This window comes from Equus caballus, chromosome 1 (genome assembly GCF_041296265.1).
Source record: "Equus caballus isolate H_3958 breed thoroughbred chromosome 1, TB-T2T, whole genome shotgun sequence".
NCBI lineage: Eukaryota > Metazoa > Chordata > Mammalia > Perissodactyla > Equidae > Equus > Equus caballus.
Window position 1 is genome coordinate 126,885,166 of NC_091684.1, and position 21,672 is coordinate 126,906,837.

Below are 21,672 nucleotides of genomic sequence, written 5' to 3' on the forward strand. Positions count from 1 at the left end.
CATTCATTCATTCATTCAACAAATGCGTGTCGAGTGCCTACTACGTGTCAGGCGCTCTCCTACTTTCTGGGATTACAGACCTGAGAGCAAGCCGGTGTTTGCCTCCACGTTGCTTACGGTCCAATTCAAGGAGACAGATTTTCAAATGAGCCTCTCCCGTGGACCTGGAGGAGCGTAAGGACGGGGGCTTTCGGGAGCTCTGCATGCTCAGGGCGAGGACATCAGCTAATCTGCGCACCCTCAGCAAGCTGTGACCTGCAGTACAACGGTAACCGTGACCATTAGCATAGTCTTCTCCTGTAACAGTCACTGTTCTAAATGCTTTCCACGGATTGACCTCTTCAGCCTCCAAATGATGCTATCAGGTGGAGAGAGTCCTTTCCATTTTACAGATCAGAAAGCGAGGCAGAGGGGCTGGCCCCGTGGCCAAGCGGTTAAGTTCACCCACTCCGCCTCGCCGGCCCAGGGCTTTGCCGGTTGGGATCCTGGGCGCGGACACGGCACCGCTCGTCAGGCCAGGCTGAGGCGGCGTCCCACGTGCCGCAACTAGGAGGACCCACAACTAAAAATATACAACTATGTACCGGGGGACTTTGGGGAGAAAAAGGAAAAATAAAATCTTTAAAAAAAAATAAAAAAGGAAAGTGAAGCAGAGAGAGGTCCACTGACTGGCCCAAGATCCAGCAGGTGGCGGAGCAGGGATCAAACCCAGTGGTGCTCCATGCACCACACCACTGTGCCTCCCCGTGGGAGGGGCGGACCCAGGAGGGAGGGGAGGGACGGTCTCCTAGTCAGGGGGAACAGCCTTTGAGAAGGCTCAGAGGCAAAGGAGGTCTGAGAGGGGTTCAGAGGGGACACTGAGTGACCAGGGCTGGAGAGGTGACTTCCAAACAGAGGCACAGGAGAGGCCTCGGGGAAAGATATCACCCATCCCAGTCTGTTCTCCTTTTCTGCCCTCTCACCCTCTCTCCAGATGGATGGGAGGCCCCTTGAGGGCAGGGAAAAGTTCCAAATCACTTTATTACGTAATTATTATATCACCTTCCCTCAGCTGCCCTCCTCACCCCTACTTCAACTGTTGCCGTGATTTCTTGTTGCCATGTTGACGTTCAAACTGGGCCCTCGGAACTGAGCTATGTCAGCGGTGACATCACACAGGATTTACTGGAAGACTCGGAGCTCACTCAGATCCCAACTGCTCACAGAGAGGTTGTGGATCCGGGATCTCCCTGTGGGGCAGCGCCTGTAGCTGCCGACTCACAGACATTGAGGACTCACTCAGAGTCTACGACCCAAGAGAGGCTGAGATTGGGAAGAGGGAGAGAGATCCTTCCGGAGACCATCCTGGGAGTTCACCTCTGCCCCGACAGGATGAATCGGCGGCAATCCGGGAGGAAGAGGCCTATCTCTGAGACCCCAGGTAAGGAGAGGAGGAAAACAGTCTGATGGATGGGAGCTGGGAAGCCAGGGGTCTGATTTCCCCGGACAGATGGCCAGGAGAGCGAAGATGAAGGATTTGGCCAGAGGCCTGAGGCTCACTGAGGCTTTCACTGTGAACGTACTGTGTCATTTAGTAGACAACGAACACATGCGTAACATGAATGACTAAGTGAAGGAGTGAGTGAGTGAACCGAAGGACCCCCTACTGTGAGTCTGAGGGTCTTTCCTCAATTGGCTCAGACTAGAAACTTAACTGTTCAGGCCTGAGCCCTAGGAAGGGCTTGATGGCCACGCGAAGGCAGGAAGCAAGGGAGCCCCTGGGGCAGACGGCGTGGGACTGGGGAGAAGGGGCGAGGGGACTTGTCCCCTTCACTGTCCTCGCATTTTCTACTGAGAGGGAATTAATACATCAGGCGAGGCGGCAAAAACAGTAATCCAGAAGTTATGGAAGGCTGCTGGGTGGTTGGCCCGGTACCCCACGACGACCCCAGAGGTCTCCCTCATTCTGAGCCAGGGCTGGGGCAGAAGGGGGCCTGGGCAGACAGCACTACCCTCAGTCCAAGGCCTTGCCTTCTCCTCCTCTGTCTCCCGTCCACCTCTCCCTAGGGCTCTACGATGTGGCACAGCAAAGCTTCACTTCAGAATCGCATTCTAAATCTCTCCTTAACCTGTGTTTCTGCCAGAAATCCTACAGATCCTAGTTCGGGACCCTTTCCCCAGTCAGTTCCTTTTCCCCTTGCCTCCTCCCCAACTTCCTGACAACTCCCATGTGCTGCTCGCCACAGGCCCAGCTGGTTTCCTCTTCCCTCCTGGTCTTCTGTCTGCAGATTCTGTCCACTGCCCCCTGAGGTCTTCTCCATCTCGGTCCTACCTGAACCCTTCGCTCCCTCCCCCACACACCCCCAAAGCTTGCTTCCATCACTTCCTTTCTGCATCCTGAACTCTCCAAACCAGCCCCGTCCTCAGAAGCATGCACAGACCCTGAGGCTGACGCAGCAAGCCCGCAGATGCCCTCGGTGAGGTTTTCACGTACTCACCACGGAGGTTGGGGGATCAGGGCGCTCAGACACGGACATCTGTTTTCTGCCTTCACACTGAAGGAGCTCATCTCACGAGGAAGTGCTCAGGAGTCAGCTCCGAGCAAGCCTTTTTAAAGGTCTAGTGTTGCTCGGTTAAGGAAGGTTTGAGAAAGAAGGAAACCTGCAAGAGCCTTAACAAAGTCTGCGAATTAGTATGTCTGTCAGTGGAATTCCTTCTATCAGTGCCCCCCCTAATACCGGGTTGAAAAGAGCTGAGCATTTCTCCCGTTGGCACGCTAACCCTCTAACTAACTATCCTAGCAAATCAACTTCATAGAAAACATCTCCCAGAGGGGTAGCATAGTTGGCATTCAACAAATGTTAGGGAAAAAAAAAAGAAAAATTAGCCTGAAGGTCCTACAATTACAAGCAGAAGATCGCAAAGGGTATTGTATTGTCTCCCACGACAGACCTTTGACACAGGGTACCACTGTCATTGGTACCACTGTGCTCAGGGGACTTGTGTCACCCCCAGCAGTGCAACCAGCACTGGAAGGCTCGGGACCCGGGCCCGCCGGGGCCGGACGAAGATGTGACGAGGTTTCCCAGAGGTGGAGGAGGGTAGCGACCGGAGAGGCCCCCAGGGACCCCCGACACAACAGCCTGGGCTCAGAGACCAGGCCCCAGGCCCCAGGCCCCAGAGCTCATGGAACTCCCACTCTGTTCTCAGAGGCCTCAACCCAAGAGGACAGGGCCACACAGCCTACACCATCGGAAAGCAGAAGCCGGAGCTCCAGGCCCAGGAAGACCCTCCGACTCCCAGAGACGTGTGTCTCCTCTGCTTCAGCGGAGCGGACCTCCCACTCCTCCAGCTACGGGTCGCCCAAAGAGAAGCAATGGGTGCGGTGCGCCTATTACACCCAAGTGCGCACCGTGAAGGGGCTGGCCGTCGCGTGGCAAACCGAAAGCGGGTTTGCACCCGTGGACGAGAGGCCCCGCGTCTTCGAGGCCGAGCTCTCCCAGGAGAGCACCATCGGCTCTCCCCCGAGCCCGGCTGACACGGAGTCCCTGCTCAGCGACACGGAGCCCTGTGTCCAGGAAGCCGAGGCGCACACCCCTGCGCCGGCCGTCCAGGAGCAGGAGGCGCCGCCCCGTGCGGTCACCCCGGAGTGGCTGGTGACCGGCGAGCACGGCTTCCGCTGCGTGGCCTGCTGCCGCGTGTTCCCGTGCCCGGCCGCCGTGGTGGCGCACGCCGAGCGCGGCGTCAAGGAGGGCTTCAGCTGCCGCGTCTTCTATGAGGAGCTGCTGGAGCGCCGGCGGCCCGCGTCTGCGCCGCGCCGGCCCCGACGCTGCCACCTGCTGGCCCAGAGGCGCCTGCTGGCGGCCAAGAGCAGGGAGGTGCGAGCCAAGGAGGAAGCCTGCCTGCGCCTGCAGGCGAGACTGCAAGCACAGAGCCAGGAGCTGAGGCGGCTGCGGAGCGAGCTGGCGTGGCTGCAGAGGCAGGAGGCCTGGCAGAGGCAGGGCCGCGGGGCGCGGCCCCAAGGACCGCGGGGCACGCGCCTGAAGGGCCGCGCTCAGGCCCTGTGACTGCAGAGCAGGGCTGTGGGTGGGATGGGGCCTGTCGGGGAAGACCGCGGGTCAGACCGCTTAGCCACCCCGGGAGACCCTTCGCTCCAGGCTGCGTGGTCCGCATCGCCAACCAAGGGCGTGGAGAGCACCACCCAGAAGGGGTGGATGAAGCGGCCTCGGGACAGCCGACTCTGCACGCCAGGTCAGGCCAGAGGCTCGCCCAGCCAGGAGAAGAGAGGAGAGCCCCATCCAGATGCTGTGGAATTCGGGACCCTGAACATGGCGACCGTGTAAGGCGGGAAAGAAAACGGGACTTCAGGGGGCTCTGGAGGGCTGGGAGAGCGCCTCAGCCAAGGGAGCTCTAAAGGAAGTGTGGTTGAGAAGGGGTGTAGCTGAGTCGTCCGCAGGAGGAGGAAGCAGAAGGACTCGGGGACGCGGGGAAACAGTCTGTAGGACAGCAATGGGATAAAGCCCCTCAACCCGCCCCTCCGCCTGCCTCCGCTCCCAGCCACGTGCAGGGAGAGACAGGAAGGAGGGCCTGCAAGAGGAGAGGCGGGCTCTTAAAGGAAGCTGAGCTCGCCATCCAAGTCCTCTGGCCTCACTGGGAGAAGCGGGGTTGGAGGGATGTGCCGTTCCCTCTTGGGGGGAGTGGAGGTGGCAGCTGGTGCAGAAAGACTCCATTGGTGCCATCCTTTTCTGCATAACAGGAGATCCAGTTACTGGATGAGTCCTGCAGAGGGTCTCCTAGGGTGCAAGGGAAGCAGCTTGGAAACTTTTTGGCCCCTTTACAACAAACATGCTTTACCCCCCGGTCGTGACACATCCGTGACACTTGCCTGTTCTTTCTTTGTTCTGTGGTATAACCGGACCTATCCTGAGATCAGAGAACTGCAAGAAAACACCTGGCTGAGGATAAAGCAGCAAAAGAGAGGACATTTCCTGTGAACCCTGGAATTATAATGAAGGCAGGGCTGATCCGAGGTGAGGATGGGAAGGGTCAGGTTCATGCCCAGACTCCATGGTGGGCAGAGAAACTAGGGTCAGGGCATCAAGTCCAAGGGCCCGGGAAGCGCTGGGGGTGTCAGGGTGTGTCCATGTCCCTGGGAGCTGAGACGCAGAGTGACACGGGGACCCTCAGGGCACAGGGTGCGTGGGTAGGGTTCCCAGGCCTGGCACATCCATCCACGGGCTGCCCTGTTTGTACTTCTCAGAGGGACAGACATGGCTCCTGAGGGTGACAGGGTCTGAAGTGGAGGGAAGCCAGGGCTTTGAGGCAGGTGCTAATGATGAAGAAGGAAATCCTGTTGATGAGGATTATTTTAGGCTGGTTACTTTTAAAAACTGCAGACGGGAAGGAGCCTCTGAGGAGTGGGATTTGCTTGCCCTTTGATGAGAGACATTTGCATCTGTGAAGGAAGTCTCCACGTGTTGGGGGTGTCTCCCTCTCTGCCCCAGGAGGAAGGAGGGGTGACCTTATCTCTAGAGACTCTTAATGGGGACGGCAAGGACTTAAGTCTTGTCTATGGTGCTCGTCTGGTAACCTCACCTAGCTGACTCCTCCCCCCACCCCCACCACCAATAGCCTCCGGGAGGCATAGGACATCCCGACTTAATCCGGTCTGATTCTGACCTAAAGTTATAGGGCCAGCCAATAACCAGACCCCACCTGCACTGATGCCATTTTAACAACTTCTTTTACACGTTCTTTCCTTTGTCTTGGAAAGAGATAAACTCACATACCTATGCCTTCAGTTTAGCCCTACTCTCAACCCATGTTGGCAGCGGCAGCGGCAGCTCCTCCTGCCCGTGGGTCCAGTCCCCACGCAGCAGCTCTGACTGCCCATTGGGTCCTGTCCCCATGCCGGCAGCAGCAGCTCTGACTGCCCATGGGCCCTGACCCCGTGCTCTTCCATACTATTCTCTCAATCAAAGAGCACTACTGCCAGACCTTGAGAGTCCAAGAAATCTCTCTTTCGACTCCTCGGCTCACCCACCCCGCATCTCTGTGATTCTCAGAGATGCGAGAGTGGAAATGGTCTGGCAATCCCAGTGGGAGGCAGAGGCTGGCTGGGACTTTCCACTGTCCAAGAGATCTTTTGTCCAAAATCTTTTCCTTCCTATAAGTTGCGAAATCCCCGTTAACTACGTCTAAGGGTAGTCTTGGAAAATGGCCTCGAATGCACCTGGGTGAGTTTTCCATTAGAACGGTTAGAGGAGTAAGGCGGGAGCACATAGCAGAGAACAAGAATCTCGCAGTGTCTGCGTGTCACTTAATGAATTGCACATGGTGTCCAGCCTTCTTCCTCGCCAGTATACATGTATACTCAGCACACGTTTGAGGGTGGATGCTTTAATCCTCACAGAATACTTTGGTCATTTCTAGGTGTAGAGTCCAGAAGAAGGCATGGTCTCCAAATGGCAAGCAAGAGCTCTGCTGGGTCTGACCCCTCTACAGCTGAGGGTGTGTCTTCATTCAGTGGTCGGACTCTTTGTGTCTGACGTTAAAGATGGGCTCATGCCTATCTTTTCACAATGCAAAATTTAAAAATGCATATCTGTGATGTTCTAACTTAGAGAGGTCTTATATTCTGATTATGATCTGTCTAACTGCAAAGTATTGTAAATCGAAAGTATAATCAGAATCATCCTCTCCTATGTAAATTGCACTCCTCTCCCAAGTTGTCCAGTGTTAAAAGACACACGTGTATCCTTCCCTACATCTCTCTCTGCTCAGAGACTGCCAGATTCTTAATGTTTCTGTCCCCTCAGCATTCACTGTCGGGATCCTAAGCCCCAATGTGATGGAGTTAGGAGATGGGGCGTTTGGGAGGTGACTGGGTCCTGAGGGTGGTGCCCCCATGACTGGGACTAGTGCTCTTATAGAAGAGACCCCGCAGAGTTCCCCAGCCCCTTCCACCATGTGAGGATGCAAGAGTGTGAGCCCGATAGGGCCCTCGCCTGTCCATGCTGGTACCCTGATCTTGGACTTCCAACCTCCAGGACTGTGAGAAATCAACTCCTGTTGTTTATCAGCCAGCCTCAGCTGTGGTATTTTGTTATAGCAGCCCAAATGGACTAAGACAGACACACATATACAGTCCCAGGTACACGGGGAGGTCTGTCTGTTTCTTCGCTTTTTTAAAAATGACGTCACACTTGGCCCACATTGTTCTGCGCCATGTTTCACTGGACAATCTATGATGGATTCCTGTCAGTCAGCAGATACAGCTAACCCTGTCTTTTTGGTTCTTCTTATTTTGACTCATGTTTACTCTTCATGGCTTTGAATTATAGCATACCTTATATACACTGATACATAACTATAGAATGGAAATACATTTCATTATGCTATTTCTTTAAACACTGTCCCTTCTGCGTGTTCTCACTCATTGTCACAGTTGCAGAAGTGTGTCCAGATAATTCTAACAGTCTAATAAGTAGACTCCTTCATCATCCTTGCTTAAGCAATCATACACATACAAACATACGCTTCTACTCCTTTATGCACGTGTATATAGGTTTTCCAGTATACTCAGATCTTTGTTCTTGTTTTACCAAAACGGGCTCATTTCCTACATACTAATTTGCCCCTTCCTCTGCCCCTCCCTCCCTCCCTCCTCCAGTGGAATGTCGGTTCGATGCCCTCCATCAGCAAAGGCCTCAAGGACAGAGTTTAAGAGAAAGCAAAGCATTTCCCACCAACTCCTTACCTGAGAGCGTCTTCGCGAGAATGCACGGCACACATGTCACAGGGCACAGGAGATGCGGCCTTCTTTACCTTTTCCCTCCTCAAGAAGCAGGAGCCAATGCCAAGAGGTCAGGGCTCATGTCTCCGTACTTCTCACGCCTCTCGTGGTCCCATTTCTCACTCGAGTCGTAAAACTGGGAGTCAAGCAACCAGCTGTGAGAAGGTGAACCCAGGAAGTACTCCTCGGCTGGGATGCCTTCAAAGACCGATTATCCGAGTCCTAAGACCAGCTGACGACCTGGGACACTAAGGTGATTGGTCCTCTACCTGCAGGAAGAACAGACTGGGCTGAGGCAAGTCCTCCTTGACCCATCAGGCACCCCAAGAGGTTTTGGAGGCTCCTTCATCTCTTAAGTCAAAAGGCACGTCCAACCCAGTGGGAAAAGCACGGAGCAAAAGACGTTCTCCTTTGAAAGCGGAAACGGGCCCAGGACTCACAAGTGGAATGCGCTTCACCTCGGGCCAGCTTTTCAAGTTAGCGCCAGTCTGTCCCTGGTCGCCTGCACAACCAGGCTTTCCTAACCTTTCACCTCTCTCCTTCCCAGTGTCCTGTGGCCTCTGCCAGTCTTAAGGTGATAGTTGACACCGCTGCTTGCCCACCTCCGAGGTGGCGGATTCTCAGAGTGCCAAGCGCAAACCAACAGTGCCCTTAGGGGTCCTTTAACGGAAAAGCTGCCAAAAAGAACACAATGCCCAGAATAATCCCGAGACCCTGATGAGGAGGAAGCGGGGTGGGGGTGGTCTTTGACTGTTGGGAGTTCTCAGGGCTCAGGGGCTCCAAGTCACCAGGGTCATGCCCATGGCGGGAAATCTTTAGGGGGTCTGCAACTCTGTGTGTTGAGTGTCCGGCGCAGAGGCCCAGGCAGCCCAAGAGGACCTCTCTGACCTATGCCTCACCCAGCAGTGGGGGAAATCTTCACTAGGTGACCCGCAAGTATTCCTGGGGATCTTTCTTCCAAAGATCTTAGTTTGTAGGCTCTTGAGCGGTAGGAGATGAGAAAGCTGGGACCAAGGAGGTTGCCCAGAGGAGGAGGCTCCCTTTGTGTCCTTGGGGGTTTGGTTCGGCGCCCCCCACCCCCACTTGTTTAAGCGAGTAACGCTCCAAGCAGGCATTTGTTGGTAAGTTGCCTCTGCTTAGTTTATTGCTTACCCAGAGGTCAGCCATGGAGAGTCTATGTTGAGTTCATTGGATAGGTCTTCTTTTGCCTGGGCAGAGCAGAGTCTGGTCACAGCTAGTGATGATACTTGGGAAACTGAAACGTGTTAGGCCAGACCAGGCAGGCTTTGCTGCAGAAATTCTTGCCGTTTAGCTCCATCTTCTTGCTAAGTCTCCCATGTAGACCACGCAGGGCAGTGGAGCTCGTGGGAAACCGGCGGGGCTGGCTCTCACAAGTGGACTTGTAAATGCAAAGTCTCCCGCTTTATCAGCATCACACTTATCTGAAGATCTTGTAGAAAACGCAGATCCTCAGGACCAGCACCATGGGGTTCCTACAGACTGGGCATTCTGGGCCTCAGAGTCGTGTCGGGGTGGGGACAGAGGAGAGCTGATGGATTCTCCCCAGGGGATAAAATGGGGGTGCGAAGGGAAAGAAGAAAGAAATAGAGCTGAAACAAGATCTTGGAAAGCGCATCATTGGAAAGGACCCATAAATCCTAAACCTGGCTCATGTGCTGGCAAGAACAGCAGTGGACAGGTACTGGGGAATGTGGTATGTTGCTACACGCCTTCATGACCCAGCTCTCCTCAGAGTTCCTGCTGGCAGAAGGTGAGGCAGGCCGAAAAAGAGTCTCGGAATTTTCCAGGATGTCCACATGGGCCAACGCACAGCAACAACTGCGGCAAGGGAGGTGGCCAGGCCCAGCCCTCCGAACCCCTCGTCCTGTGTGAGCAGAAGCTCTGGGAGTCTCAAGATGAGCAGGGTGTGGTCGCGGGCCCTCCCAACTGGGTGTGAGTGCCCAGGAGGACCCTTCAAGGGCAGTGCAGGCAGTGCAGGCAGTGCAGGCACTACCTCCAGCCCGGAGAGAGCATGTGCACAGCGAGCGTGGCCTCGTCGGCTCTGCCTTCTCTTCTGGATGTACAAGCCCAGGGCTCTTGCATGGGTGGATCCAGGCAGTTGTGTGCCTGTTCTCCACCCTTCCTGGGTCATCCTCCGCACACACGATAGCTGAGGACACTCCACTGTCCGCCTCGTCGCTCTCAGCACAAGCACTGCCCAAGTCGCTGCAGCCCAGAGCTCCTGGAGGCCTGGTCCTGGGCCTAGGCCTAGGCCTCCAAGGCTGCCGGCTTTGCCTGCATCCTGTTGGTCCCCGCAGGAGCGGCCGGGCTCGCGGGCCAGGCGGCTGGGCGATCCTGGGCGTGGCCGAGCGGTGGGGAGGAGCCGGGCGGTCTCCAGCGGAGCGCGAGGCCAGGATCTCGTCCAGCCTGCCGCAGGGCTTGCGGCAGGGTAGGCCCGGGACGCCGCGCCGCCCTCGGGCTCCCTTCCCGCGTGGCGCCTGCGCCCCAACCGGTCCAACTGCCGCCCTCCCCGCCTGTTCATTCCAGTAGTGCGTTCTCTTCTGATGCGCAGATGCAACAGGTCACCCGTTCCACACCGTGCACTGAAGAAATCCAGCAAGTTTAGAGACCTGATGGGAATAGCAGAAGTTGAAGCTAGTAGATGGGGGCTGGGGGGGAGAGTGGGGGCGGGGGGACGGGAGCCTAAGGGGCATAAGGGAAAAATAATTTAAAAAAATAGAAAGAACCCTGGAATAATAGACCTTCTCTACATTCTGCACTCAACGAGGCTGTGGACACAAAACTACCTGCATATGCTACTGTGCATTTCTTTGAAGCAAATAATGTGAGATAAGGGAATAAGTAAGCAGAGGTGACTGCCAATCTGGGATTGATTAATTGATCTGGATGGCCTGAAAACAGTGAACATCCACCATATTTAAGAAGGGATTTAGCAGTCTAGAGCAAGCAGGGGCAAGCTTTCTAATCATTACCAGAATGGTCCGTTAATCACTCTGAAAAAAGGAACAGCAGCTTAAAATCTTCCACGCAGAAAATAACAGGCCAATTCTCTGGCAGGTTCCACCAAACGTGCAGGTACCATATCATTTTAATATTATACAAAGAATAGAAAGAGAGAAGGCATTCCCCAACTTGTCCTATGAGGCCACATACCATAGTAGTCAGCAAAGTTGATCTATTAGTTATCTACTGGTGCGTAACAAATTATCTCCAAACTTGGCTGGTGTGGGGTCAATTGCAAAATATTCAATACATTTTAATACAATTCGGAACTGGATGAAGTTACCTGTTATTACTTCTATCTCAACATAGTCTTGAATGAATAAGCCAGACAATTTAATAAGCAGGTATAAATATCAAGATTTTTAAAAATTCTAATAATTATGCAATCGCATGCCTCGAAAACGACAACAAAAATTTTGACGAGGTGGCTACATATAAGACAAATATACCAAAATCAATGGCTTCTCTCCAAGCTAGAAATAAAGCATCCCGAAAATGGAAACGGGGGTGGGAGGCATAGACCATTATCTTGCCCCCGTTAGTTCACTGTGCCAAATAGAGTCAAAATTATAAAATATTAAGAAAACACTTCAATAGGAACAGCAAGGAACTTACGAAAAAGACTAAGCTATTGAAGAAGTAAAAGCTGGTTGAATGTGTGGAAATTAATCAATAAAGGAAACCAACTAAAACTGGAGTCAGGAAGGCCTTACAGGGAGCTCTCCAGTCCTACCACCCACCGTCAATTACCCCAATTAGGGAGAGACCAGCACCTTGCATCTCCAACGAGAAGTTGGCTACTACTTTACTATGCCAGCAGGAGGAAGAAAGAATTTCCTCTTTGGGGACAACAAGCCCAGCCAATGGAAAACGTTACAATGAGGAGTCGTCCGCACCCTGAACTCTCACTCTCCTTGAATTAACTTTCACTTAGAACAGCTCCCGTAACTCCCAGGCCTTCCTGACTCCAATTTTAGTTGGTTTCCTTTATTAATTCATTTCTGAACAAGCACACATCTTTCTTTTCTCTTGTGTTCCCGCCGACTCGTCCCTGTCCTGCCTTCTGGAATCGCACAAAACAAGCCTCCTCTCTCGCCATCAGAGGGTTTTCAAGTCCCTCTGAGTAGTCAGGCCACACACTCTGCTCACCACATCCATTGTCTCAAATCCTTCCTCAAAGGGTTCCACGATTTACTGGTTCCTCTTCTAAATGCCTCCAGAACAGAAGCAAAATCCAAGCCAAGAGAGGACGGCGGGCTTTCCCCAAGAGCCCTCCTAAATCTCCCAGACAGGTGGAGGTCCTGAGTCCACGCTTTTCCGGAGGCCACAATCCTATCTCTTTCTCACTGGTCCCAAGGGGAAACACGCAGAGGGCTAAGGAGCTTCCCGCTAACACTTTCCAGGGCTTGGGACTGGGAAGGTCAAGAACGGGGGCAAAATGCTCACTTGGGAGCGATGGTGCCTCCAGCTGCCAGGACAAACAGTCCAGCTCTGCAGGGGATGCCTAGGATGGAGGAGTCCTTGTGGGAGTCACCACTCATTCATTCACTCATTCATTCATTCATTCAACAAATGCGTGTCGAGTGCCTACTACGTGTCAGGCGCTCTCCTACTTTCTGGGATTACAGACCTGAGAGCAAGCCGGTGTTTGCCTCCACGTTGCTTACGGTCCAATTCAAGGAGACAGATTTTCAAATGAGCCTCTCCCGTGGACCTGGAGGAGCGTAAGGACGGGGGCTTTCGGGAGCTCTGCATGCTCAGGGCGAGGACATCAGCTAATCTGCGCACCCTCAGCAAGCTGTGACCTGCAGTACAACGGTAACCGTGACCATTAGCATAGTCTTCTCCTGTAACAGTCACTGTTCTAAATGCTTTCCACGGATTGACCTCTTCAGCCTCCAAATGATGCTATCAGGTGGAGAGAGTCCTTTCCATTTTACAGATCAGAAAGCGAGGCAGAGGGGCTGGCCCCGTGGCCAAGCGGTTAAGTTCACCCACTCCGCCTCGCCGGCCCAGGGCTTTGCCGGTTGGGATCCTGGGCGCGGACACGGCACCGCTCGTCAGGCCAGGCTGAGGCGGCGTCCCACGTGCCGCAACTAGGAGGACCCACAACTAAAAATATACAACTATGTACCGGGGGACTTTGGGGAGAAAAAGGAAAAATAAAATCTTTAAAAAAAAATAAAAAAGGAAAGTGAAGCAGAGAGAGGTCCACTGACTGGCCCAAGATCCAGCAGGTGGCGGAGCAGGGATCAAACCCAGTGGTGCTCCATGCACCACACCACTGTGCCTCCCCGTGGGAGGGGCGGACCCAGGAGGGAGGGGAGGGACGGTCTCCTAGTCAGGGGGAACAGCCTTTGAGAAGGCTCAGAGGCAAAGGAGGTCTGAGAGGGGTTCAGAGGGGACACTGAGTGACCAGGGCTGGAGAGGTGACTTCCAAACAGAGGCACAGGAGAGGCCTCGGGGAAAGATATCACCCATCCCAGTCTGTTCTCCTTTTCTGCCCTCTCACCCTCTCTCCAGATGGATGGGAGGCCCCTTGAGGGCAGGGAAAAGTTCCAAATCACTTTATTACGTAATTATTATATCACCTTCCCTCAGCTGCCCTCCTCACCCCTACTTCAACTGTTGCCGTGATTTCTTGTTGCCATGTTGACGTTCAAACTGGGCCCTCGGAACTGAGCTATGTCAGCGGTGACATCACACAGGATTTACTGGAAGACTCGGAGCTCACTCAGATCCCAACTGCTCACAGAGAGGTTGTGGATCCGGGATCTCCCTGTGGGGCAGCGCCTGTAGCTGCCGACTCACAGACATTGAGGACTCACTCAGAGTCTACGACCCAAGAGAGGCTGAGATTGGGAAGAGGGAGAGAGATCCTTCCGGAGACCATCCTGGGAGTTCACCTCTGCCCCGACAGGATGAATCGGCGGCAATCCGGGAGGAAGAGGCCTATCTCTGAGACCCCAGGTAAGGAGAGGAGGAAAACAGTCTGATGGATGGGAGCTGGGAAGCCAGGGGTCTGATTTCCCCGGACAGATGGCCAGGAGAGCGAAGATGAAGGATTTGGCCAGAGGCCTGAGGCTCACTGAGGCTTTCACTGTGAACGTACTGTGTCATTTAGTAGACAACGAACACATGCGTAACATGAATGACTAAGTGAAGGAGTGAGTGAGTGAACCGAAGGACCCCCTACTGTGAGTCTGAGGGTCTTTCCTCAATTGGCTCAGACTAGAAACTTAACTGTTCAGGCCTGAGCCCTAGGAAGGGCTTGATGGCCACGCGAAGGCAGGAAGCAAGTGAGCCCCTGGGGCAGACGGCGTGGGACTGGGGAGAAGGGGCGAGGGGACTTGTCCCCTTCACTGTCCTCGCATTTTCTACTGAGAGGGAATTAATACATCAGGCGAGGCGGCAAAAACAGTAATCCAGAAGTTATGGAAGGCTGCTGGGTGGTTGGCCCGGTACCCCACGACGACCCCAGAGGTCTCCCTCATTCTGAGCCAGGGCTGGGGCAGAAGGGGGCCTGGGCAGACAGCACTACCCTCAGTCCAAGGCCTTGCCTTCTCCTCCTCTGTCTCCCGTCCACCTCTCCCTAGGGCTCTACGATGTGGCACAGCAAAGCTTCACTTCAGAATCGCATTCTAAATCTCTCCTTAACCTGTGTTTCTGCCAGAAATCCTACAGATCCTAGTTCGGGACCCTTTCCCCAGTCAGTTCCTTTTCCCCTTGCCTCCTCCCCAACTTCCTGACAACTCCCATGTGCTGCTCGCCACAGGCCCAGCTGGTTTCCTCTTCCCTCCTGGTCTTCTGTCTGCAGATTCTGTCCACTGCCCCCTGAGGTCTTCTCCATCTCGGTCCTACCTGAACCCTTCGCTCCCTCCCCCACACACCCCCAAAGCTTGCTTCCATCACTTCCTTTCTGCATCCTGAACTCTCCAAACCAGCCCCGTCCTCAGAAGCATGCACAGACCCTGAGGCTGACGCAGCAAGCCCGCAGATGCCCTCGGTGAGGTTTTCACGTACTCACCACGGAGGTTGGGGGATCAGGGCGCTCAGACACGGACATCTGTTTTCTGCCTTCACACTGAAGGAGCTCATCTCACGAGGAAGTGCTCAGGAGTCAGCTCCGAGCAAGCCTTTTTAAAGGTCTAGTGTTGCTCGGTTAAGGAAGGTTTGAGAAAGAAGGAAACCTGCAAGAGCCTTAACAAAGTCTACGAATTAGTATGTCTGTCAGTGGAATTCCTTCTATCAGTGCCCCCCCTAATACCGGGTTGAAAAGAGCTGAGCATTTCTCCCGTTGGCACGCTAACCCTCTAACTAACTATCCTAGCAAATCAACTTCATAGAAAACATCTCCCAGAGGGGTAGCATAGTTGGCATTCAACAAATGTTAGGGAAAAAAAAAAGAAAAATTAGCCTGAAGGTCCTACAATTACAAGCAGAAGATCGCAAAGGGTATTGTATTGTCTCCCACGACAGACCTTTGACACAGGGTACCACTGTCATTGGTACCACTGTGCTCAGGGGACTTGTGTCACCCCCAGCAGTGCAACCAGCACTGGAAGGCTCGGGACCCGGGCCCGCCGGGGCCGGACGAAGATGTGACGAGGTTTCCCAGAGGTGGAGGAGGGTAGCGACCGGAGAGGCCCCCAGGGACCCCCGACACAACAGCCTGGGCTCAGAGACCAGGCCCCAGGCCCCAGGCCCCAGAGCTCATGGAACTCCCACTCTGTTCTCAGAGGCCTCAACCCAAGAGGACAGGGCCACACAGCCTACACCATCGGAAAGCAGAAGCCGGAGCTCCAGGCCCAGGAAGACCCTCCGACTCCCAGAGACGTGTGTCTCCTCTGCTTCAGCGGAGCGGACCTCCCACTCCTCCAGCTACGGGTCGCCCAAAGAGAAGCAATGGGTGCGGTGCGCCTATTACACCCAAGTGCGCACCGTGAAGGGGCTGGCCGTCGCGTGGCAAACCGAAAGCGGGTTTGCACCCGTGGACGAGAGGCCCCGCGTCTTCGAGGCCGAGCTCTCCCAGGAGAGCACCATCGGCTCTCCCCCGAGCCCGGCTGACACGGAGTCCCTGCTCAGCGACACGGAGCCCTGTGTCCAGGAAGCCGAGGCGCACACCCCTGCGCCGGCCGTCCAGGAGCAGGAGGCGCCGCCCCGCGCGGTCACCCCGGAGTGGCTGGTGACCGGCGAGCACGGCTTCCGCTGCGTGGCCTGCTGCCGCGTGTTCCCGTGCCCGGCCGCCGTGGTGGCGCACGCCGAGCGCGGCGTCAAGGAGGGCTTCAGCTGCCGCGTCTTCTATGAGGAGCTGCTGGAGCGCCGGCGGCCCGCGTCTGCGCCGCGCCGGCCCCGACGCTGCCACCTGCTGGCCCAGAGGCGCCTGCTGGCGGCCAAGAGCAGGGAGGTGCGAGCCAAGGAGGAAGCCTGCCTGCGCCTGCAGGCGAGACTGCAAGCACAGAGCCAGGAGCTGAGGCGGCTGCGGAGCGAGCTGGCGTGGCTGCAGAGGCAGGAGGCCTGGCAGAGGCAGGGCCGCGGGGCGCGGCCCCAAGGACCGCGGGGCACGCGCCTGAAGGGCCGCGCTCAGGCCCTGTGACTGCAGAGCAGGGCTGTGGGTGGGATGGGGCCTGTCGGGGAAGACCGCGGGTCAGACCGCTTAGCCACCCCGGGAGACCCTTCGCTCCAGGCTGCGTGGTCCGCATCGCCAACCAAGGGCGTGGAGAGCACCACCCAGAAGGGGTGGATGAAGCGGCCTCGGGACAGCCGACTCTGCACGCCAGGTCAGGCCAGAGGCTCGCCCAGCCAGGAGAAGAGAGGAGAGCCCCATCCAGATGCTGCGGAATTCGGGACCCTGAACATGGCGACCGTGTAAGGCGGGAAAGAAAACGGGACTTCAGGGGGCTCTGGAGGGCTGGGAGAGCGCCTCAGCCAAGGGAGCTCTAAAGGAAGTGTGGTTGAGAAGGGGTGTAGCTGAGTCGTCCGCAGGAGGAGGAAGCAGAAGGAGTCGGGGACGCGGGGAAACAGTCTGTAGGACAGCAATGGGATAAAGCCCCTCAACCCGCCCCTCCGCCTGCCTCCGCTCCCAGCCACGTGCAGGGAGAGACAGGAAGGAGGGCCTGCAAGAGGAGAGGCGGGCTCTTAAAGGAAGCTGAGCTCGCCATCCAAGTCCTCTGGCCTCACTGGGAGAAGCGGGGTTGGAGGGATGTGCCGTTCCCTCTTGGGGGGAGTGGAGGTGGCAGCTGGTGCAGAAAGACTCCATTGGTGCCATCCTTTTCTGCACAACAGGAGATCCAGTTACTGGATGAGTCCTGCAGAGGGTCTCCTAGGGTGCAAGGGAAGCAGCTTGGAAACTTTTTGGCCCCTTTACAACAAACATGCTTTACCCCCCGGTCGTGACACATCCGTGACACTTGCCTGTTCTTTCTTTGTTCTGTGGTATAACCGGACCTATCCTGAGATCAGAGAACTGCAAGAAAACACCTGGCTGAGGATAAAGCAGCAAAAGAGAGGACATTTCCTGTGAACCCTGGAATTATAATGAAGGCAGGGGTGATCCGAGGTGAGGATGGGAAGGGTCAGGTTCATGCCCAGACTCCATGGTGGGCAGAGAAACTAGGGTCAGGGCATCAAGTCCAAGGGCCCGGGAAGCGCTGGGGGTGTCAGGGTGTGTCCATGTCCCTGGGAGCTGAGACGCAGAGTGACACGGGGACCCTCAGGGCACAGGGTGCGTGGGTAGGGTTCCCAGGCCTGGCACATCCATCCACGGGCTGCCCTGTTTGTACTTCTCAGAGGGACAGACATGGCTCCTGAGGGTGACAGGGTCTGAAGTGGAGGGAAGCCAGGGCTTTGAGGCAGGTGCTAATGATGAAGAAGGAAATCCTGTTGATGAGGATTATTTTAGGCTGGTTACTTTTAAAAACTGCAGACGGGAAGGAGCCTCTGAGGAGTGGGATTTGCTTGCCCTTTGATGAGAGACATTTGCATCTGTGAAGGAAGTCTCCACGTGTTGGGGGTGTCTCCCTCTCTGCCCCAGGAGGAAGGAGGGGTGACCTTATCTCTAGAGACTCTTAATGGGGACGGCAAGGACTTAAGTCTTGTCTATGGTGCTCGTCTGGTAACCTCACCTAGCTGACTCCTCCCCCCACCCCCACCACCAATAGCCTCCGGGAGGCATAGGACATCCCGACTTAATCCGGTCTGATTCTGACCTAAAGTTATAGGGCCAGCCAATAACCAGACCCCACCTGCACTGATGCCATTTTAACAACTTCTTTTACACATTCTTTCCTTTGTCTTGGAAAGAGATAAACTCACATACCTATGCCTTCAGTTTAGCCCTACTCTCAACCCATGTTGGCAGCGGCAGCGGCAGCTCCTCCTGCCCGTGGGTCCAGTCCCCACGCAGCAGCTCTGACTGCCCATTGGGTCCTGTCCCCATGCCGGCAGCAGCAGCTCTGACTGCCCATTGGGTCCTGTCCCCATGCCGGCAGCAGCAGCTCTGACTGCCCATGGGCCCTGACCCCGTGCTCTTCCATACTATTCTCTCAATCAAAGAGCACTACTGCCAGACCTTGAGAGTCCAAGAAATCTCTCTTTCGACTCCTCGGCTCACCCACCCCGCATCTCTGTGATTCTCAGAGATGCGAGAGTGGAAATGGTCTGGCAATCCCAGTGGGAGGCAGAGGCTGGCTGGGACTTTCCACTGTCCAAGAGATCTTTTGTCCAAAATCTTTTCCTTCCTATAAGTTGCGAAATCCCCGTTAACTACGTCTAAGGGTAGTCTTGGAAAATGGCCTCGAATGCACCTGGGTGAGTTTTCCATTAGAACGGTTAGAGGAGTAAGGCGGGAGCACATAGCAGAGAACAAGAATCTCGCAGTGTCTGCGTGTCACTTAATGAATTGCACATGGTGTCCAGCCTTCTTCCTCGCCAGTATACATGTATACTCAGCACACGTTTGAGGGTGGATGCTTTAATCCTCACAGAATACTTTGGTCATTTCTAGGTGTAGAGTCCAGAAGAAGGCATGGTCTCCAAATGGCAAGCAAGAGCTCTGCTGGGTCTGACCCCTCTACAGCTGAGGGTGTGTCTTCATTCAGTGGTCGGACTCTTTGTGTCTGACGTTAAAGATGGGCTCATGCCTATCTTTTCACAATGCAAAATTTAAAAATGCATATCTGTGATGTTCTAACTTAGAGAGGTCTTATATTCTGATTATGATCTGTCTAACTGCAAAGTATTGTAAATCGAAAGTATAATCAGAATCATCCTCTCCTATGTAAATTGCACTCCTCTCCCAAGTTGTCCAGTGTTAAAAGACACACGTGTATCCTTCCCTACATCTCTCTCTGCTCAGAGACTGCCAGATTCTTAATGTTTCTGTCCCCTCAGCATTCACTGTCGGGATCCTAAGCCCCAATGTGATGGAGTTAGGAGATGGGGCGTTTGGGAGGTGACTGGGTCCTGAGGGTGGTGCCCCCATGACTGGGACTAGTGCTCTTATAGAAGAGACCCCGCAGAGTTCCCCAGCCCCTTCCACCATGTGAGGATGCAAGAGTGTGAGCCCGATAGGGCCCTCGCCTGTCCATGCTGGTACCCTGATCTTGGACTTCCAACCTCCAGGACTGTGAGAAATCAACTCCTGTTGTTTATCAGCCAGCCTCAGCTGTGGTATTTTGTTATAGCAGCCCAAATGGACTAAGACAGACACACATATACAGTCCCAGGTACACGGGGAGGTCTGTCTGTTTCTTCGCTTTTTTAAAAATGACGTCACACTTGGCCCACATTGTTCTGCGCCATGTTTCACTGGACAATCTATGATGGATTCCTGTCAGTCAGCAGATACAGCTAACCCTGTCTTTTTGGTTCTTCTTATTTTGACTCATGTTTACTCTTCATGGCTTTGAATTATAGCATACCTTATATACACTGATACATAACTATAGAATGGAAATACATTTCATTATGCTATTTCTTTAAACACTGTCCCTTCTGCGTGTTCTCACTCATTGTCACAGTTGCAGAAGTGTGTCCAGATAATTCTAACAGTCTAATAAGTAGACTCCTTCATCATCCTTGCTTAAGCAATCATACACATACAAACATACGCTTCTACTCCTTTATGCACGTGTATATAGGTTTTCCAGTATACTCAGATCTTTGTTCTTGTTTTACCAAAACGGGCTCATTTCCTACATACTAATTTGCCCCTTCCTCTGCCCCTCCCTCCCTCCCTCCCTCCCTCCCTCCTCCAGTGGAATGTCGGTTCGATGCCCTCCATCAGCAAAGGCCTCAAGGACAGAGTTTAAGAGAAAGCAAAGCATTTCCCACCAACTCCTTACCTGAGAGCGTCTTCGCGAGAATGCACGGCACACATGTCACAGGACACAGGAGATGCGGCCTTCTTTACCTTTTCCCTCCTCAAGAAGCAGGAGCCAATGCCAAGAGGTCAGGGCTCATGTCTCCGTACTTCTCACGCCTCTCGTGGTCCCATTTCTCACTCGAGTCGTAAAACTGGGAGTCAAGCAACCAGCTGTGAGAAGGTGAACCCAGGAAGTACTCCTCGGCTGGGATGCCTTCAAAGACCGATTATCCGAGTCCTAAGACCAGCTGACGACCTGGGACACTAAGGTGATTGGTCCTCTACCTGCAGGAAGAACAGACTGGGCTGAGGCAAGTCCTCCTTGACCCATCAGGCACCCCAAGAGGTTTTGGAGGCTCCTTCGTATCTTAAGTCAAAAGGCACGTCCAACCCAGTGGGAAAAGCACGGGGCAAAAGACGTTCTCCTTTGAAAGCGGAAACGGGCCCAGGACTCACAAGTGGCATGCGCTTCACCTCGGGCCAGCTTTTCAAGTTAGCGCCAGTCTGTCCCTGGTCGCCTGCACAACCAGGCTTTCCTAACCTTTCACCTCTCTCCTTCCCAGTGTCCTGTGGCCTCTGCCAGTCTTAAGGTGATAGTTGACACCGCTGCTTGCCCACCTCCGAGGTGGCGGATTCTCAGAGTGCCAAGCGCAAACCAACAGTGCCCTTAGGGGTCCTTTAACGGAAAAGCTGCCAAAAAGAACACAATGCCCAGAATAATCCCGAGACCCTGATGAGGAGGAAGCGGGGTGGGGGTGGTCTTTGACTGTTGGGAGTTCTCAGGGCTCAGGGGCTCCAAGTCACCAGGGTCATGCCCATGGCGGGAAATCTTTAGGGGGTCTGCAACTCTGTGTGTTGAGTGTCCGGCGCAGAGGCCCAGGCAGCCCAAGAGGACCTCTCTGACCTATGCCTCACCCAGCAGTGGGGGAAATCTTCACTAGGTGACCCGCAAGTATTCCTGGGGATCTTTCTTCCAAAGATCTTAGTTTGTAGGCTCTTGAGCGGTAGGAGATGAGAAAGCTGGGACCAAGGAGGTTGCCCAGAGGAGGAGGCTCCCTTTGTGTCCTTGGGGGTTTGGTTCGGCGCCCCCCACCCCCACTTGTTTAAGCGAGTAACGCTCCAAGCAGGCATTTGTTGGTAAGTTGCCTCTGCTTAGTTTATTGCTTACCCAGAGGTCAGCCATGGAGAGTCTATGTTGAGTTCATTGGATAGGTCTTCTTTTGCCTGGGCAGAGCAGAGTCTGGTCACAGCTAGTGATGATACTTGGGAAACTGAAACGTGTTAGGCCAGACCAGGCAGGCTTTGCTGCAGAAATTCTTGCCGTTTAGCTCCATCTTCTTGCTAAGTCTCCCATGTAGACCACGCAGGGCAGTGGAGCTCGTGGGAAACCGGCGGGGCTGGCTCTCACAAGTGGACTTGTAAATGCAAAGTCTCCCGCTTTATCAGCATCACACTTATCTGAAGATCTTGTAGGAAACGCAGATCCTCAGGACCAGCACCATGGGGTTCC

The 21,672-nt window shown here is 54.5% G+C and overlaps 2 protein-coding genes across 2 annotated transcripts; both read left to right on the forward strand.

Moving 5' to 3' along the window:
- Positions 1-1,371: 1,371 nt before the first annotated feature.
- On the forward strand, positions 1,372-4,046 carry LOC138918643 (protein FAM170B-like). The gene is made up of 2 exons (XM_070240896.1): positions 1,372-1,420; positions 2,995-4,046. Exons 1-2 carry the CDS (start codon positions 1,372-1,374, stop codon positions 4,044-4,046), a joined length of 1,101 nt encoding a protein of 366 aa, XP_070096997.1.
- Positions 4,047-13,719: 9,673 nt separating this feature from the next.
- Positions 13,720-16,394, forward strand: LOC138918648 (protein FAM170B-like). Its single transcript, XM_070240974.1, has 2 exons — positions 13,720-13,768; positions 15,343-16,394. The coding sequence occupies exons 1-2, from the start codon at positions 13,720-13,722 to the stop codon at positions 16,392-16,394; spliced, it is 1,101 nt and encodes a 366-aa protein (XP_070097075.1).
- The last annotated feature ends 5,278 nt before the right edge of the window (positions 16,395-21,672 follow it).

Bases quoted from the DNA above. Each gene is read 5' to 3' on its own strand.
- LOC138918643 (XM_070240896.1), top strand. From the start codon at position 1,372: ATGAATCGGCGGCAATCCGGGAGGAAGAGGCCTATCTCTGAGACCCCA. The intron at 1,421-2,994 runs GTAAGGAGAGGA...TGTCACCCCCAG, and splicing joins GCCTATCTCTGAGACCCCAG to CAGTGCAACCAGCACTGGAA.
- LOC138918648 (XM_070240974.1), top strand. From the start codon at position 13,720: ATGAATCGGCGGCAATCCGGGAGGAAGAGGCCTATCTCTGAGACCCCA. The intron at 13,769-15,342 runs GTAAGGAGAGGA...TGTCACCCCCAG, and splicing joins GCCTATCTCTGAGACCCCAG to CAGTGCAACCAGCACTGGAA.